We start from the raw sequence: 19823 nt of genomic DNA, 5'->3' as shown, positions 1-19823 counted from the left end.
CAAAGGTTAAAGGTCACAGCAACAACGTCTCTTACACTTCTCCAGACCCGTAATTAATTTTGAAAGATTGCTCGAGTGTTTGTGGAAGAGAATCACAGATCAAGAGAAAATGAGCAATGAACTTGTGCGAGAAATTACACACAAAGCTGGGGAGGGGAAATGATTGATTGGAAGGGCCAAAGGGAAATGACATCATGGATTTTGTTTATTCTCGATGGTAAGCGGCGCGTGGCCTTTTAGCCTGCCGTGTGATTTCACATCGGATTGTTTTCTAATATGCTTTGATGACACGTCCTGAATCCAATTACTCACCCCACAAATAACATGAACAAACTCAGCACATTGTGGAGTGTTTTAATGGGGGCGGCACCTCGTCTGACGATCCTCACACACACTCTCCAAACCTGTGATATAGCATCATATCCAAAACCTGTGATATATCATCATATACTCAAAACCTGTGCTATATCACAAACTCATAATACTGCTCTTTAAAAGAAGGCAAAATGGCCTTTGTGTCCTCATCAGTTTCATTTAATGTCACAGTGTCTACATCAATCAACTTGTTTATGATGTATTCCTGAAATAAGACTTATTATTTACAAAGGCTCTAGATTTTGGTATTTTTAGATCATTTGTAGTGATGTGAAAATAGTGTTTTTCAAGTTATAAATCGTTCAAATGTGACATCATATCCATTCACAGTAAAGAAATGTCTGTCTATATCTATCTATCTATCTATCTATCTATCTATCTATCTATCTATCTATCTATCTATCTATCTATCTATCTATCTATCTATCTATCTATCTATCTATCTATCTGTCTGTCTATCTATCTATCTGTCTGTCTATCTATCTATCTATCTGTCTATCTATCTGTCTATCTATCTATCTATCTATCTATCTATCTATCTGTCTATCTATCTATCTATATGAATGAGGCATTTATATCTATCTATCTATCTATCTATCTATCTATCTATCTATCTATCTATCTATCATCTATCTATCATCTATCTATCTATCTATCTATATAAATGAGGCATTTATATCTATCTATCTATCTATCTATCTATCTATCTATCTATCTATCTATCTATCTATCTATCGCTCTCTTATATCCATCTGTCTGTCTGTCTATCTATATTTTTATCTCTATCTATTTATCTATCTATCTGTATTTATCTTATACCTGTATATCTATCTTTCTATCGGTCTATCATTCTCATATCTATCTATCAGTCTATCTATATGTTTAGCTATAGATCTATCTACATGAATGAGGCATTTATATCTATCTATCTATCTATCTATCTATCTATCTATCTATCTATCTATCTATCTATCTATCTATCTATCTATCTATCGTATACCTGTCAATATTTCTTTCTATCTATCATTCTCATATATATCTATCTGTCTGTCTATCTATATTTATATATATCTCTATCTATATATATCGTTCTTTCTATCTATCTATCTATCTATCTATCTATCTATCTATCTATCTATCTATCTATCTATCTATCTATCTATCTATCTATCTATCTATCTATCTATCTATCTATCTATCTATCATTTAAGGTAAGGTCATTTATTCTTCTCTTTCATAAAAAAAAAAGAAAAAAAAGAAAAAAAAGAAGCATTATTGACTGTGAGACTATCACCTGTAGTCAATGTAAATGTGTTTCGCTCTTCTGGTCCGATACTTACAATAAAGAAATAAAGAAAACAAGGTCATTTCATTCACTATAAATACTCATGGCAGCGCAGATCTGACTAGCGTTGTCTCGGCTTGAGCTGGGCAGCGCTGATGCTTTTCACACTGTCTTTCAAAGGCCTATCATTACTTTGAAACATAAAAGCTAGTGATGTAGGCTATAGACATCCTGTCAAGATATAGAACTCTGTTATAGCGACATGCCACATTTAATACAGCGTCTTCACATCAAACCTTCCGGACACCGTTGAGCCTGAAACTCTTGAGCCTCCAATGACACCCGTGCTTGTTTGCTTTAAAGAATAATACAAAAGGACAAAACATGAAGATAATTGGCTGAATTTAAATGTGTGAATTTTTGACATCAGTAAACCTGCACGTGCATCTTTACGAATGCAAGAAATTGCACGTTTCACGCAGCCGGTATCAAAAGTGAGCATGAAGTTTTCAGTTCATGTCCACCAAACTAAAAAGGCATTTCTGACATTTGAAGGTCGTTCTCCAGTTCTTTTATCCCACTTAAACTCATGTGGAAAAAATCACCCGCAACTTGTCTTCTTTGTCACATAATGTCATATAATCAACAGCGATCTTTTCAACAAAGAGACTTCAACTTATTAATTTTTCCATCTATGCCTGGGCAAAGCCTCCAAATCAACATTCTGACTGGCTGTAATTGCAAAGCCACCATGGTTCGATACACATGACCTTTACTACCTTTAAAGCCATTTCCATTTCATACAAAAATGTCCTGTTAATTGCAAAAGGGGGAATAATTTGTTCACCATGCAGTGTTTTGAAGACAGTGTAAGAATTCATTTCCATCCTAATTTATCAATGCCATCGCCCAATGCCAAAAACCTTATTTTAAATATTAACGTGACTTTCCCGCTCAAATGTAATATGGATCTAGCGTGGACCAACACAGGGAATCTTTATAGCGAGTCTGTGGGATTAAAGAGGTCAGTGTCTGGTTTTCATTGCATATGTGCAATTTTTGCATTTATTTAGTTCTCATGGAGTCTTTTTTTCCACGTTTGCTGCAAACACAAAAGATCAGTGTTCTCTGAAAATGGGCTTAATTGTCATGAAAATGTGTTGATTTTTGGGGTGAAACGTGACAGGTTTGGTGAGATACAGTAAACATAATGTACTCCGTTTTATAAGGAACCAGAGGCGCACCGCTTTCTCATCTTCCACGAGTCTTTCATTCCCACCGACTGATTTTGTTCCGGTGCAAGCACGCACTCATCATCAACAAACACGCAATCCTGCAGGAGCCGATGGGCGATTACGGAGAGAGCTTATCATCAGGCCGCGGCGGCGGCGCAATCAGGAGAGCGCTTGATTGGCTGTCGAAGAGTTCCACAGGTTCCGATGGCACTGTATATCTGAATCTCTGAGGGCCCATCACGCAATCTTCAGAGTCATCAGGACTTCCTGTAAACAGCATATTAGCCACAAAAATAACCGGCTGACGTCTGAGGGAATGCTCAGACTCGGCTTTAAAACTGACGCGTACAATCTGTCATCTACAGTATGTTGCTATGTTAAAAGAGTTTGAGATTTCTATAGCTGCATGCTTAATGTGCATGAATCAGTATTTCATAAAGTGGGGCAAGTTGTCACAGGGGTTATTTCATTATTCACATCGACATACAGTAAGTCAAATATGCACTACTGTTCCACAGTTAGTGACCAGATACTTTTTTATTTTTTAAAGAAATCAATACTTTTATAGCCAGGAGGCATTAAATTGATCAAAAGAGACGGTAAAGTCATTTCTAATGTTATTTCAAATAAATACTTTTCTTTTTAATATGTAGCCTACTATTCATCCTGAAAAAAATTAAATAAAAAAATTAAGCAGCACAACTGTTTCAACTGATTATAATAAGAAATGTTTCTTGAGCAGTAAATCGGCATATTAGAATTTCTGAAGGATCATGTGACACTGAAGACTGGAGTAATGAAGCTGAAGATACAGCTTTGCATCACAGGAATAAATTACATTTAAAATATATTTTAAAAGAAAGTAGCTCTTTTAAATTGTAATAATATTTCACAATATAAATATATTTTTAATCAAAGGCATTCTTGGTGAGCATAAGAGACATTCTCTTAGAAACATTACAAAATCTTACCAACCCCAAACTTTTAAATGATACTAAAAATGAGTGTTCAGGACAGCGCTATTTTTCATTAATATCAGGTTGTTACATTTATATTTGTAAAATGTTGTAATTTAATGCAGTTTATTAATTATAATTTCTGAGCCAAAGTTGTTTGTTATGTTTTATTAAAATTGTACTAAATAAAATGATAATACATATTGCTATGATATAATAAATTTTAAATGCCGAAATGTTGCAGAAGACTTTTGTTTTAACTTGATTCAACTTCCTTATCAAATAAACAGTCGATAAATAGCAGGTTCACATTGTGACAACTTACCCCATACCATGTGACAACATGCCCCGTAATAGAAGCAAATATGTCAATATGTGTTCAAATGAACTGTATATGATTTGCTGGGCAATAACAGTAAAAATCATCAGTTAATACTTTAAACCTTATAGTTAGTGTGATTTTAGAAATATTCTCTATAGTAAAAAGTGACTTAAAAAAACAGTAAAACAGTAAAAACCTCGCCCGTCTCACTAATTCTGTGTGAAAAGAACCGCATGTGTGATAAAGTCATTAAATTATGTTTATTTATGGAAGTTTTCTTGTACATAGTTCACCATGCAGTCTAACAGTAACTATTTATCCACGTCACGTAACACAAACAGTAACACGAACATGAAGTAATATGACATCATTATACACCAGGGTTTGAACGTACGGTTCACATATTTACAGATGCCCATTCGTCATTACCAGCCTTGCCACACGTCTGCTTTCTCACCGATCGCAGGACACACAATGAGGTGAAGCAGTGTTTAACAAAATGTAGCAACTGCAAGGCACAAAATGTTTATACATTTCTTTGTTTTTCAGGGAGTAAAAAAAAAAAAAACGGTATCGCATCAAACTGCCAAAAGATGATCACATGCCACACAACATCACACAACCGTCGTGTTGCATAGAAACTGTGGCGTTACGTCACTCGGCTAGAGAGGAACGTGAAGCCCGTTTGGTAACCTCCACACGAGGGATCTTAGAGTGCGGAGACCATGACGTCACGTCTCATTCGAGGCTGAGTAGGACCACATTACTGATTCATGGGGCGACCCTCAGGTAACATACCTCTATGCTTAGGCACCAAATACTTGAGCCTGCTTAGATGTCGCTAGCTGGCTGATCAGGTCTAGTATCATCAGGAATATGACAGAGGTTTGTGTGTAGTCTACCGTGTTGAAGCGTTAGGGTCGAGATGGTGGAAGACTGGTGAGGTAGCTCAGTCCAGAGTGGGGCTTGGAGGGGTGGTCAGCAAGGGGTAAGGTCAGCAAAGGTCACAGGTAAATAGTAAAGCAGCCAGGAGGAAGAGGATGAGGGTGCTGAGGATGAAGGACTTAGAGCTCTAAAGTGCCAGACTAATGGCCCATGCACTAACATCCGGTTAGGTGTCCGTTCCAGACCCCCACGTCACCATCCAGAGGTGGTGTTGGAGACTTCAGAGAGCCTTCGCCAGCGCAGTCAGGGTTTACACACAGGACTGGCTAGACTTCCAGAGAATCTCTGCAAAAAAACACACACAGATTCACATTGTTAGTAACTACAAAGTAAAACTGCAGTGACTGCTGCTAACTCACAGATCTTAAATCCAGACGCAGATTTATAGGCTGTGTTGGGTGTTGTTCATTACTGTGATTAAATGACTTTCCCCTTGAACAAGTAAAGTAAGGGATTTCTGTAATCGAATTACAGTTACTTCTGATGTAATTCATTAAATAGTGTATAGACAATAGAACAATTCTACATAAAACAATAGTTCAAATGCATGATTTAATGTGACTTTCTCCCTTTTAATACTTTGGTCAGTTCAAGAATAATTTACGCAATTGTATATTATTTATTTGAAAGGATTAAAAGAGCAGTTTCGTGTCTATCCTTGTATTGTTCAACTGGTTGAGGCTGATATGGAATTTAAAAAAGTAATTAGTAATAAGAAATGCTATACTTTTGAGAGTAATTAGTAAAGTAATCTAATTACACAGTTAAATATGTAATTAGTAACTAGTAATTCATTACATTTTAGAGTAAGTGCTCATAACAAACTTCTTTAACAGATCAAAAAAGTTACATTTAAAAAAAGTATAAAAAATCGTATGTATATATATATATACTATATTATAGTATAGTATAATATACTATAATATACAGTCTAGTCATTTATATGCTTTCAATTTGAATTGACAGAGACAGACAGACAGACAGACAGACAGATAGATAGATAGATAGATAGATAGATAGATAGATAGATAGATAGATAGATAGATAGATAGATAGATAGACAGACAGATAGAAAGGTAGGTAGATAGATAGATAGATATAGATAGATAGATAGAGTTTTCATTATGATATATGGTACATAATGAACTAATGAAACATGAACCAATATGTTATTTGTACAATAAAGCATTGCATTTGATTAGTATGTTTGTTTGTTTGTTCGGTCCAGGTCTTCTCTGTCATGTGACACTGCGGTACATTTAACAGTGTGGTGTGAACTGAACCCACAATGACCGCAGGGCTGACATCATAGTGTCTGTAGAGACAGATAGTTGGTTCTCTCTGCCGTTTACCGTGTCCCTGGAGCCTCGGGCGTTCGCTGAAATGTGTCCGACCCACCAACTATTCAAAATCTTCAAGATGACCTTCCTTTTGCATCATATAACTGTTATCATTTGATCATTTATGTATGTGGTGGTTACATACCAAAACTTCCATTTTCATATCAATGTTTTTTCTGCATATCAAATTTTGCCCAACCCAGTACTCGCTCAGTTTTGTGTTTGTCATCTGTTAATTCCACCATATTACAATGCGTCGCATATTGTTGCAGCCGGAAGACTAAGAGAGCAGCTCTCTTTAAGTTTTCCATCAGGTGTATATGCTTCTCATCAAGAGAAATGATTGCAGACCAACAGACATTCATTATTTCAACCCTGCGCTGATGAGGCCACAGCAGTGACCGAGAAAGAGACAGTGAGAGAGGAAGACTGGGAAAAATGAGAAGACAATTCAAATTCTAACCCCATTGGATGTATAGACCATGTTACGTAATGAATGCTTTTCAAACCAATTTACTGGTAAGGTAGTCATCATGTAGAAAGTACAGTGGCCTATAATTTAAACCATAACACTGCCGGTCCAGACCGGGCATTTGCGTCATTGGGAAGTGAGTCTTTGGGTTTTTATCAAGCAGAATTTCACAACCGACAAGCAACGGGAAAAACACAAAACAAGCTCATTTCAAAACCCGCCACTAATAAATCATGCTAGCGTGCAGTATGGAGTGCACTGGAAAATGGGGTAGTTTGCAATGTAACGCTTGACGTGGAAAAGACCCCGTGGCTGTTTTTCAGCGGTGTGGTGGAAGTGGCCGGGAGGGAGAGGTTGTGTGTGTTGAAGCGAGTCCTATAGCACCTACCTTGACCTGAGGCCTGCTGCTGACTCTACTCCTTCCTATAGATGAGCTATCTGTCTGTGGACCGCTGATCTGAGCCCTGCAGCCCTCCACAACACCACTGATGCTCTCTGACCTTGCCAGCTGAAAGACACAGAGCAAAAGAGAAATGCTACTTCCACAATTGATTCCTTTTTGAACATTTCTTGTTTTGTGAAATGTGTTTCTTTCTTTACACTACACTTTTTAGAATTTAATTTAATGTCATTTAATTTATAGTACTTTTAATGGTGAAGCTTGTATTTCTGTGCCAATAGAGTCACTAAATGAAAATAACATTTGCATCATCTTCCATTGGAAAAGTGTTTACACACAGGTCGACCTAAAAATGTCTTGATTTGATCTTTTATTACTTATTTGGCACAAATGATTTGACAATGAAATGCACACCAATAAAGTACACTAATTTGAAATTGAAAATTTGAGAAAACAGTTTTAATTTGCTAAAAATGTTCTAAATAAAAAAAATTAATATTTGAACAATAAAAATCATCACCCTAAATATTACTGTTTTCTCCATTTGCACTGTTGTTATAATTCTTATTTGACACTATTCACATCAGAAAAGAAGAGGAAGAGAGAGAGAGAGAGAGAGAGAGAGAGAGAGAGAGAGAGAGAGAGAGAGAGAGAGAGAGAGAGAGAGAGAGAGAGAGAGAGAGAGAGAGAGAGATACAGTATGGATGTTAACAAAAGATGAAGACTAGATCCCTTTCTGTTTTCATACAAAACCATCCAGCCATTTTTATGAAATCAATATGTCCTTATGAGTAAAACATTGAAATTCAATTGATGACTTAAGTCAAATGAATTCTGTGTTTTCAGTCTCAATAATTATCTGGAAAGTAGGAACTTAATTTGCCTGATATAAGGTCAAACATAGGATTTGCAGACAGAGTTGGAACCAAGCTGGGAGAAGTTTGCATATGAAATAGAAAACTACTTAAAAAGAACACAAATACATGCTAATTCAGTCATGAAATTAAGTAATGATCCTCGCCGCATTCTTGCTTATGAATCATAATATAATCTGACTGATTATGATTATTCTGTTCTGTAGACCTTAAAATTTTAAATCTACGCCTGCAAATCCTTCTTCCATTAGCACTTCAGGGGAAAAGCGCAGGGGAGGGGTGAGAGAATGAATAAAAATCCCCTCTTAAATATTTAGTCAATGAGATGAATTCAGCAGAAACGCACACCGCTCTCATTACAAGCAGATAGAGCACGGTGTAATGTCGAAACACACCTGTTTATGAGTCGACTTGGCTTCCTGTAGAGAGCGGCGCCCTTTCCCGACGTTCTTCTGTTTCATCAACTGTGAAGCAGGAGCCCTTTCATCGCTATCAGTCTTCCTTATCAGCGGACAGTTAATTTTGGGATTAATATAAAGGCTGCCAACCTCTTTTAAAGGATTTGTAGTGGAGCAAGAGACTCTTATCTTAGTCATTACAGGGGAAATATTGGATTCAAGCATTTTAGTATCTGCAAAACATTCAACAGTATCTATTGGGGTTTCACATGGTAAAGGATTAAGATAAGGCGCCTCATTATGGCACTCTGACTGGCTACCAGCTACACTTCCTTGAGAAATACCATGTGCGTTTTGGTATTCATCGCAACCCGATGAAGGTGCTGGGCTCAGGAGACCGAGGGGCTCTATTAGTTTGTGTCTCGTGGGCCGTTTGCTAATGGACATGCTGTAACAGAGAGGAGGACCCAGGTACACTTCCTCTGTGCAGGCCTCGAAGAGCGGCTCTTCGTCACGGATATCTGGCGTGCTCGAAAGGATCGGGGAGCTGCTCTTGTCCTCCGCACAGGTGCTGACCTCTCCGCAGTCGCTATCATGCGAGGACAGCGACAGATAGGAGTAGAAGTCGCCCTTCCGCAAATGAATAAGCCGATGGGAGTGCTCGAGGACCTTCTCTCTGATCTGAGATACAGACGCTGGGCTACATACCTCCGTCGGCTGCTCTCCCTGCATCTCTTTGGTCTTCAGGGCCACAGATGTCATGTCAATGATCTCCATCACAAAGTCATGGACGTTGTCACTCTTGGCCTCTTCAGACATGAAAGCAGGGTGACTGCAGCTCTCTGAAGAGCTTTCTTGATGGTTTTCGTGGACATCATTCAGAAAGGCAGCAAGCTGCTTCTGTCGGCTGTGAGCGTGAGCGGCTAACCCCGAGCACTCCTCTACGGGAGAGATGGTGGGGGAGGGACGGCGGGAATTGTGACAGGGCAGCTCACCTTTTAACTGTCCTTCCAGGGAGCTCAAGCTCTGTTCGCATGAGGATGGCGAGGTGGCGGTCAACATATTGCTTTTGACGTCATTGATAGAGCCTTTAAATGATTCCCCTTTCTTGGTTAGCAGACTTCCCTCTTCTCTCAGCAGCTCGTCGTCTTCATCCTTCCCTTTGATGTGAGAGCTCTCGACATTGCCGTTTTCCATGTCATCCACGAAGCGGCTGATATAGCTCCTGGTGGCGTCCCGGCGGTTTCCGTCCACCTCGTGTTGCTTGAGGCTCTCGTTTTTAGCATTAGTGTTGGCTTCCAAGAGTTTCAGCGCAGACCGGCTGAGAAATTGCCGATCGTTAGTAGTCTTAATGGGTGACAGGATGTCTCTAGACAGGGTGCCACACTGCAGTTCATCCACTAGATCTGCCTCATTTTTCTCTCTACTCTGAGATCTAGGCTTTATCCAGCTTTGAAACTCACCCTTTATATAATCCAACCCGAGAGTGAATGAACTTTCAGTGTATTCTTCCTCTGAGGTTACACTAGAGTCATCGTCTTTAATACCAAGCTCCTCTTCGGTGAGCGTCAGAGTGGAGCTGGAGAGAAGATCGCTGTCTTCCTCGTCGTCAGTACAGGCTGAAGTGCAGGAAACGTTGACAACCATACTGATGCTCGCGTCAGTCTCGTCGGTTTGTTGCTGGCTGCGGCAATGTTTGCGGAAGGACGCATTTGATTCAGCAGCAGCGCAGCGGTTCATTTGCACGGCTAGGTCCTCGGATGCCACGGACAAGTCCTCTGTGCTGCTCAGCTCTGTCAGGGAGGCTGCTGAGCTCTCGTTAATGGAGGAGGGAGCGCCAGCTGAGCGTGACCCACGCCACAGCGAGCTGCTCTGGAGCGTTACGTCAGAGACGCTACGTGTCATCTTCAGAGCAAGAGGGCTTTGGATGTTCTCAAGGCGTTTCAGAAGCTCCAGAGTTCTTCTGCTGAGTTCTCCTGTGGGCTCCACAGTCGATCCAATGTCCCTCAGACTTTCCTTACTACCTGCGTCCTCTGTGCTCTTACATGGAGCAAGCCAACTTTCCAGTGAAGTGCTACGAGTTAGTGTCTCTTTGCTTGATGGGAATAATTCTCCTACTGCATAAAGGGAGTCAAGGGAAGACCCCTGGGAGAGCTGTGCAAACTCCTTTTGGAGCTTTTGGTGTGTAGTCACCCTCTCGTCATCTCTGCTCATGTTGAGATTTTTGTCATTAGCCTCTTGGCTTAGTTCAAGGTCATTGGCAAGGATCTTCATGTGGTGTTTCTTCCTGTTTTCTCCACCATCTTCTCTTTTCTTTCTCATGATATGCAATCTCTGGTCTTTCTTCCCAGTGCTAAGACTATCAACATATGCTGCACACTTGTTGGCACGCTCCAAAACTCTGTCTATGTCTTCATCTGAGACTCTGTCTCCATCGAGTGAATCTTCTGTGGTTGGAGGGGTGAGAGTAACGCAAACTTTTGGATCATCACTCTGGAACAGCAGGCACATCTCAGAGTTACCTGTGGTCTCCGTGTCCCCTTCACTAACTATCCCACTTTCGCTCTCTGATCTCTTGGCTGAATTCGATAGCAGCTCGTGCTTCCCCTTCAACAGGTCTCCTAAGATATCAGGTAGAGATTCAGCCGAGGAAAATGAGGAATCCATGCTCAGGCTCTTCAACAGTGACGGCTGGACTTTGGATAAAGATGATTTGTGATTATATTGGGGTTGTTGGTAGAGTTCAACATTATGCAGACTGTACACCTGATAAACACAGGAAGATGAGGCATTCGTCTCTGCTGTGCTCAAGGCTGCTCCGCACCGTATATCATTTGGGCATGACTCGGTGAGATTCAAAGGCTCCTTTGGGGAATTAAGGTGTGATTTAGATCCAGGATTTTGCTCATCTTCACAGTCCTGTGTCTCCAGATTGCAGATAGTCATGTCCATCTCGTCCCACTCCCAAGAGTCTTCCGTCAGCCCATGGAGGTCCATAAGCGAAGGCTCAATGAGGTTCCCAGGGACCTGTAGGGGGAGAAAAAAATGTCAGGGGCAAAGAAATTCTCAATTGGACTTTTAATTAAATCAAATGCAAAATTAATCTGGGACAAATACATTTTTGCTTAGATATGGGTATTCAGCGCAGCACATAATTACACAAATTGCTTTGCTTCTTGTTCAAGCAGGAAGAGTCTATTTATATGATCCTCTTTATCTCATTAATCTAATAAACTGGCAAATCTAACACTTGCTTTGTATGTCATATATCCCATAAAATGAATTTTTATTTGATTTCTGTTTATTCTCTTTTTGCTGATGAGGAAAATACTAATGCACAAGCTTGGATTGCTAGTGCATGATAAAAACCCTCAACTGTGAGAACAATCAATCAGTCTAATCAAATAAAAATTATTTCAATAAGCTGCCTCAGCTAACATTTGCACCCCGATTGCAGCACATAACATTTTAATCAGATAGACTAATTATAACCTTTAGCTACACCATTACAAAAGTCATTTTGCCAAGTTAAACAAGACGGTCCAGTATGGCCTGAACATTTCTGAATGTCTCTGCTAGTCTGTTAAACTTGAGTGTGGAATCATATAATAACTTGACGGTGTCAATTAAAGCTCTTTTGAAACCTTTTTTTTCCTTTTAACTGTTGCTCTTTCACCGGTTTACCACTCCCTTCAGAGTGGATGAAAGTTAACTTAAAAACCATTATGTTGACCTTCAAACTGAATTCTTGATTTTCTAAAGAAAAAAAATCCCGCTAAAAGTGTAACGATTGGATTTTTTTTTTTCAGACGCAAGACTTGTTGTGAGCAAGGCCTCCTGAAGCATTCAACAGTCAGCTATTTCATCATCTCACAAAGTGTACTGTATTCACAAAAACAAACTCTACCTATTATTATTTTTCTTTTCCTTTATTCTACACCCGCAAAAAAGTGAAATTGCACTTCAGTCCCGCAAGGTCAAGCTGAGAGAGGGGGGAGTAATTTGTCTTCCCCGTGTAAGTGAGTGGACGTTCACAAACAGGTTGCTGGGCTTTTCTGTGTGAAGCACGCAGCCTCCCCAGAGCCCTGCTGCTGCCATGCAGGAATGCACAACATCTACATGACAAAAGGCGAAGTCTAGCCCTTGGCCCACTCCCCTGTTTAACACGAACTGTAACGGTCCCACACATACAATAAGAGACTAGTTAAGGGTTCCGTTTTCAGGATGGGAAGTCTTTTTATACTGCGGTGAACACGGTATGTGCACATGTTTTATAAGACTACTTCCTCCCTTTCAGTGCAGGATAGGGACACAAGATCAAGTTATTTCATTGCTACGGGTTACTCAATATACATTAAGAACAGTCAGTTACTTCTGGCACCATTTGTAATCGATTGAGTTCACAGTACAGTGAGTATCTGGGGAGCGCATCTAGCCACTGTCCCCTTACTCTGTGTATTCAAGAATAATATGTGGCCACTTTCCCTGCCTTATTCATCATTCTTATTACACTGTTCCAGCAGTGCTGCACTATATTATTGGTACTACTGTATTTCTGCTTAACATTGGCTTGGGCAGCTTTCTTTGACCAGAGCAACATATAAGGAGATCTTCAAAGAGCTGATTCCAATGGGTTGAATAAAATACAAATTCATATCCGTATGTTGAATTATAATGGTTGCATTAGGATCCAGAGTCAACAGATTTTAACATCTCCTTATTGACAAAATATTTAGATGGACTGAAGAGAGATTTTTATACTAAACACTGCAAAATATTTACGTCATGATGGACGCACAGTTGTTGAATTAAACATCCAACATAGTAAGGTCATGTAACAACAACATAGCATACTATTGTTTTTCATTGCATACTGCTCACAAACTGAGATTAATTCACAAAACCGTTATGGCCACTTTACGCTATTTGCGCTGCTATAGCACTCTGCCATGCATATTTAAATTACACAAATTACTTACAGACTGCACCTTTTTTAGCGTTATGGAAAACTGGTAGTAAACCATTTTGTTTAATTAAAAGAGGCATTTGTGTGTATTTGCAAGAAAAAATTCCCAATGTTGTTTGCACCAATTTGCATAATTCCTTTAGTGAATTAGATGCTAAATAATGCAAACGGAGCATACAACTGCTTTTTAAAAATAATATAAAGTAAACAGAAAATAGTATGCGGTACACAGTTATGCCACTCCACCACTAACACAATTAAACCGTCCACAGCGTGGATCTCAGACAGCACTACCCTGTTTATATTCACAATACATATGTTCTCTTGTTTACTTGTGACTGTAGTGTAAAGCATATGTGACCTGGTCTCTGCCCAGCGAGCGTTTCAGTCTGGTCTGCCACTGAAGGACCTGCATGACGATGGCCTCCCAGCGTCTCTCCAGGTTGACCTGCAGCAGCTGCAGTGACTGGTGCTCTGCCTCTGAGCTCTGCTGTTCAGGCCCATCCAGCAGCCTCTGACAGAGCCTCAGCACGGAGGAAATGCCCTTGCGTCTGCCCCGCACCTCCATGCACAGAGCCTGCAGAGACAGGAGCGGGACAGTCTTCTCAAACACTCATGGATTGTGTTAGTAAACAGGGTTAAACATCCCTGTCATCAGGTTAAGGGGGCAAGGTTCATTATGTTAATGCCAGAGTTTTACGAAAGAACAGGAAGCACAACGCAACTCTAAAAGCTTAACTTTGAAGCTGAGCTTGGAGCTACAAGCTATTTTAAAACTACAGTCAAGTATGTCATTTGAAAAAGTAGTTAGCTATACAAGAAGTCACAAAGTAAACTGAAGGTACTTAAAGGGTTATTTCACCCAAAAATGTTAATTCTGTCATTAATTACTCATCCTCATGTCGATCCAAACCTTTACGACCTTCGTTTATCTCTCGGATTTCATCAAAAATATCTTAATTTGTGTTCTGAATATAAACAAAGGTCTTAAGGGTTTGGAACGATATGAGGATGAGTAATTAATGATGTAATTTTTGGGTGAACTATCCCTTAAAGGGAGCAATAGGTTTCAGTTATACGAGATTATATAAATTAATTATGTTTATCTGTAATTATCTGGCATAAAACAGAAACACTGATATCATTTACAGTGAAAGCATAAAGCTAAATACACAAAATAATTAAACCAAAAACACAAATTTATATACGTAAATTCATACAAAAATATTTTATAAAAAGTAAATAAAAATAAAAATAAAACTAAGAACACTCTCATTGATAGAAATTAATACAAGAAGTATTGATTAAAAGCTGAAAAAGACAAACCTACACTCTAAAAATGTCTGGTTGTTTCAAATCATGTTTGGGTCAAATATGAAAAAACCCAACCTTTGGTTGAAAAAAAAAAACAAAGGTTGGGTTTGTCCACATTTGACTCAAACATGGGTTGAAAGAACCCAGCATTTTTTAGAGTGTTAATAATAATTAATAAATAAAAACACCATACCAACCATAATTTATTTAAAAAAACATTGATAAAAAGCTATATAAAAACATAACTGATAAAAAAAAAAAAAAATACAAACAAATATATAAAAAGCTATATAGGTTTTTGTTTTTTACACAAAAAAAACCCTAAATAAATGCTGTGCAAGGACTTCTGGGAACACTTGATTCATTTGATAACTAAAAATTAATCAGTGAATTATTTTTTGGTAGCCAATCCATTGAGTAAAATGAAATGAATCGCTAAAATGAATCTGTCTTCCCAAAGTTACTTGAGAAATGGAGAGATCCATTCTAACAAAGTGTGTTTATTCTTGTGTATCATTCATACACAATACAAAGGGACAGACATAGTGAAAAAAACACCTTGCTACAGATACTGAGCTACAACCTCACCACTAAAAAAAGACTTTTAACAAACTATTCTCCAACATTTGCCACAACTACAACATGGGGTTTATTGCTAGTCATGCATGTGAACTCACTGCACCTCAGAGCCATGAATGAACATAGTGAATGAAGAGAGAGAGAGAGAAACTGACACTGAGAGAGAAAGAGAGACTCCCGTGCGCTTGATGAGGTCTCCGCAACAATTCAGCCTGTCAGGAGCGTGTAAATCACATCCCCCTCTCCCTATAAACACGACAGAATTAAATATTTAAAGGCCAAAGCTGCACTCCCATGCTTCAGTGTCCAGCTATGACACTTGTTTAATGAAACCGCCAGAGCATATAGACTCTCCCAAAGACGACAACACCACGCTTCGGAAGGGTTGCAGGTATTCTGGCGGTCTCTCACCTGCACCAAAACCCCTTTTAAATATGCAGCGGCAGCTTTGCGAAGAGACGCTGCTACTCCATGTGCGGTGTGGGACGAAAACATTCAGAGAACAATTTATGCAAATCCCACCAGCCTCGAAAAGCACCGCCTTACATTTTCTGTACATTTTTCAATAAATATTAAACACCATTACATTTCACCATTACATTTAAATTGGATTTTATTTTTCCCGGAGTGCTTCGCTCCTCTGTTTTAGCATATTTCCCTCTCCCGTGTCTTTTAAACAGGTAATGAGACTGTAAAATTCAATGGCGGCATGCCGGAGAGGAGGCCGAGGAGCAAACATGCTGTGATAGAGTTATCATGCCCAAGAGTTGAAACTTTGACAGATAGAAACGTGTGAGGAGATGGAAAACTGACACTCAAATGCACACTTTGTTTTAACGGTGGACGGTCTCTGGGAAATGTGGTGCCCTGGCTTCTTAAAGGCATGCAAATATCTTATAATAAAATAGCTTGTCGTTGTTTGACATTTTCTCGGACACAGTAGGCAGGCACATGACTTGTAGATATTGTTCAGCCTCTGATAAATGCCCACCGAACATGTGATGAATTCTGCCCACAAAAAAATACAAAAACTAAGTGAAATAGACTATTTTATTTGGCAACTACCGGTATACGTTAGCAGGAATTCACCACACGTTAATAGACAAGACTGAGAATTCAGCCAAAACATCTTAAAATAGTTCAAACAAGATGTTTACTTGAGAAGCAGCCCTGCATAATATATGAAGACTTGTTTTCATAGATTGCCTCTTTAATATAAGTGTATTTTGTCTCACTGCACTGGCAGAGTTTTATTTAGTAACAAAGTAAAAGAAGTAATACGAGTGTATTTTGTCTTACTGCACTCGCAGATGTTTATTACTTTTCTTTTTTTACTTTATTACCGTACTAAATAAAACTTAGTCAGTGCAGTAAGAGAAAATACACTCGTATTAAAGATACAATCTAAACATGACTCAATATCATACACAGCAAAGCTTGTTTTAGGGACTTTTAGATATTTTTACTTAAAAAAAGTAAATAATAGACTATTAATAGACTATTATAATTCAGAATAAAATTAATACATTTTTGTTAAACATTACTGGAAAGACAATATGACAAATAACATGCTAAGATATTCATGCTTATATTGTTAATACATAATGTTTTTGACCCTTCAGTTGAGTTCAAAATCAAATGGACACAATTAAATAATTTTTTTAAATTAGTCGACTAATCGAAAAATTTGTCGAAAGATTAGTCATTAGAAAAGTAGTCGTTAGTGGCAGTACTAAACCCTTGCACTGAATTTACATGTTTTGATGTCCACATGTTTAAGAAATTACGTTATTGGTTGTAGCATTTCTATCATAAAGAAGTGGCCTAATATTAAAGATAAAGTGGACATGAATGTTGTTTGGACAATATTAATCAAGGATTTGATCATGCTGTAAAGTGTAACAACAGCAATCAAACGGTTGTTAGCACCCACATAATGTACATACGTTGATTATGTTTATATTATGTATATTGCATTAAGCATCTTAACAGTGTTGTTCAACAAAACCATGATTACTTGCTTTTCATATTTTTTCTGAACCAATTATTATTGCCTCATTGTTATTATACTGATAATTATACAAGAACTGATAAGAATGTAAATGTGTACTTTGAAATGCAATGTAAGTCCCTTTGGATAAAAGCGTCTGCCAAATGCATAAATGTAATGTAAATGTAATTACTGTATTTTAATGGTTATTGTTCACTTAGGTCTATTTTTTTTTTTACCAAAAAAGATACAATTACTCGATTAATCGTCAAATAACAGACAGATAAGTAGATTACCAATACAATTGTTAGTGATGGCTCTAAATCCATGTCAGTTTTCCAGTCTAAGTGAGAATTTCTTGATCAGAATATGTAGCAATATGAACCACACCTGATTCCAATAGAATCCAACAGACTCAGTCCTTAACCTACTGTAACTTCACCCTTCAGATATGTCAATTAAATACAGATGACTGTGTTCGATCGATACCACAGGCCCCCTCAGATAAAATAGCTCAAAACGTGAGACTACATCACTCACTGCATGTACTTTATGCCACATTGAGGTTTTAGAAAAATGACACTGTTTCTGCATTACAGGTTCTCATAAACTGATTGAGTCTTATTGAGGAAGAGGAACCATGCAGTATAGTAGGCCAATATTTGCTAAAAAGCTTTTTCAAACACACGGTGCAGTGAGTAGGCTGTTTTTCCTCCAGTATGTGAGTCCACACAATGACTCCATTTCAGAGCCACAAACCAGCACTGAGACTGAAGCGCTGGCAGGGGGCCAGCGGGCCCTGGTGCCTCAGTCAGATATCAAAACACTGAAAGAGGTAGACAGAGAGAGACAGAACAGCATATTGTGAAAGAAAAATCACAAATGAAAAGTATCTCAATTGTTTCTCCTAGACTGCAATGCGACTCCAGTTTCAGAACAGATTTCAACAATGTCTCAAAAAGTCCATATGAACGCAAACATTTCTCATCTAATTCTCTCAAGAACAAACGATCTGAGATGCTATGCAAATTAAAACGTGTTAAAACTCGAAACCCTTACAATATGTCAAATATGATCTCATTTGTAGCTCCGACTCAAAGCTGTAAAATGCAGATACATGCACAACTGTGACTGTAAATATGGAAAGCGGTAAGTTACTACATTGCTTGGGAACCTTAAATAGCCAACAATTAGACTAATGAACTAATTAACTCAAATTAAAATGCAATTAACTCAAACTAAAATGGAAACTAAATAAGAACATAACTTGGATAAACAACTATAAACTAAAATATATGTTCATGACTCCAAAAAAATTACATAATTAACTAATTTGATGAATTACTATAAATAATCAATTATTAGTCATTTTAGTCTTTAATACATTCTATATACAAAGTATAAAACTTTACACCCAACCTGCATTAATTAACTATAAAAATGTCACTAGACAGCAATAAGACTGTGAAGAGAAATTCAACTTTAAGACATGAACTTTGGCAGCCTAAAAAGTAAATACTAAAACTAAAATAAAATAATGAGTGCAAAATAATGAAATCAAAACTACTTAAAAGGCAAATTTAGATGTTAAGAAATCACTGTAAAAAAAGTTGCTGCACTGTTTGTGTCCACTTCACATTGTGCTTCAGAACCGAAAATGATCCGTGGGGAGTATTTTGAGGAACAAAACATACATAGCCACCCTTCAGTTGTCCATCCACTGTAAGAACAGACAACATCACGGGTGGATCATCTATCAGGTGCTGTTTAATAAAGCTATCAGAGGATCAGCCGTCTCACGACGTGCTTAGGCGCCAACACAATCTTCAGAATGACGGTACGACTATTCTCTCTCGTCTCACTCCCCTGGCTGTTATCGTGTGGCTAAATCCATCTGGTGTACAGTATTAATCTACAGGTCTCTCGCTATCAGAGTCTGTAATCACACCTGAGGCGGAGAGCCGAGCCGTGAAGATGCATGTGTATTACACAGACCTCCCCAGAGTGTTCCTCCAAAAAACTGCTTATCTCTTTATTCAGCACAAAATGAGAACAGACCATGCCTCCATCCAGACGCAGCCTAAAGCCTTTAAACTCCAATTCCCCATCTCTCCCTCCCACTTAATTTCATTAAAATCTAAGCCTTATGATATTCTGACATTTTTTTTTTTTTTTTTTGTGCAGTGCGACTTAAGCGCGAGGAGAGTTTAAATGACGCGTGCACCGGCGCTGACGTGCTTTGCGGAGGATTAACACAAAAAAAGCCAGACGACAGGCTCTGCTCTTTCGGTTTCGGGGGTATTTGTTTCTCGTTCTCCGCCGGGAAAAACGAGCGCACACTTCATTCCGCTCTTTACAGCCGCGGCAATTT

At 38.5% G+C, this 19823-nt stretch overlaps 1 protein-coding gene across 2 annotated transcripts in view; it reads right to left on the bottom strand.

The window, feature by feature from the left end:
* Window positions 1-4414: 4414 nt before the first annotated feature.
* Window positions 4415-19823, bottom strand: part of akap6 (A kinase (PRKA) anchor protein 6) — a 154825-nt gene continuing 139416 nt past the window's right edge. For both annotated transcript variants that reach the window (XM_079632660.1, XM_079632661.1), the window contains 4 exons: window positions 13931-14146; window positions 8601-11630; window positions 7319-7438; window positions 4415-5403 (listed from right to left, as the gene is read on the bottom strand). In XM_079632660.1, coding sequence (XP_079488786.1) covers window positions 5362-5403; window positions 7319-7438; window positions 8601-11630; window positions 13931-14146 — 3408 coding nt within the window. In that variant the 3' untranslated portion in view covers window positions 4415-5361. The remainder of the gene's footprint in view (window positions 5404-7318; window positions 7439-8600; window positions 11631-13930; window positions 14147-19823) is intronic.

This window comes from Phoxinus phoxinus (genome assembly GCF_949152265.1).
Source record: "Phoxinus phoxinus genome assembly, chromosome: 13".
Taxonomy (NCBI): Eukaryota; Metazoa; Chordata; class Actinopteri; order Cypriniformes; family Leuciscidae; genus Phoxinus; species Phoxinus phoxinus.
The sequence above is the reverse complement of the archived record's forward strand: the minus strand, read 5'-3'. Positions and strand labels throughout refer to the sequence as shown.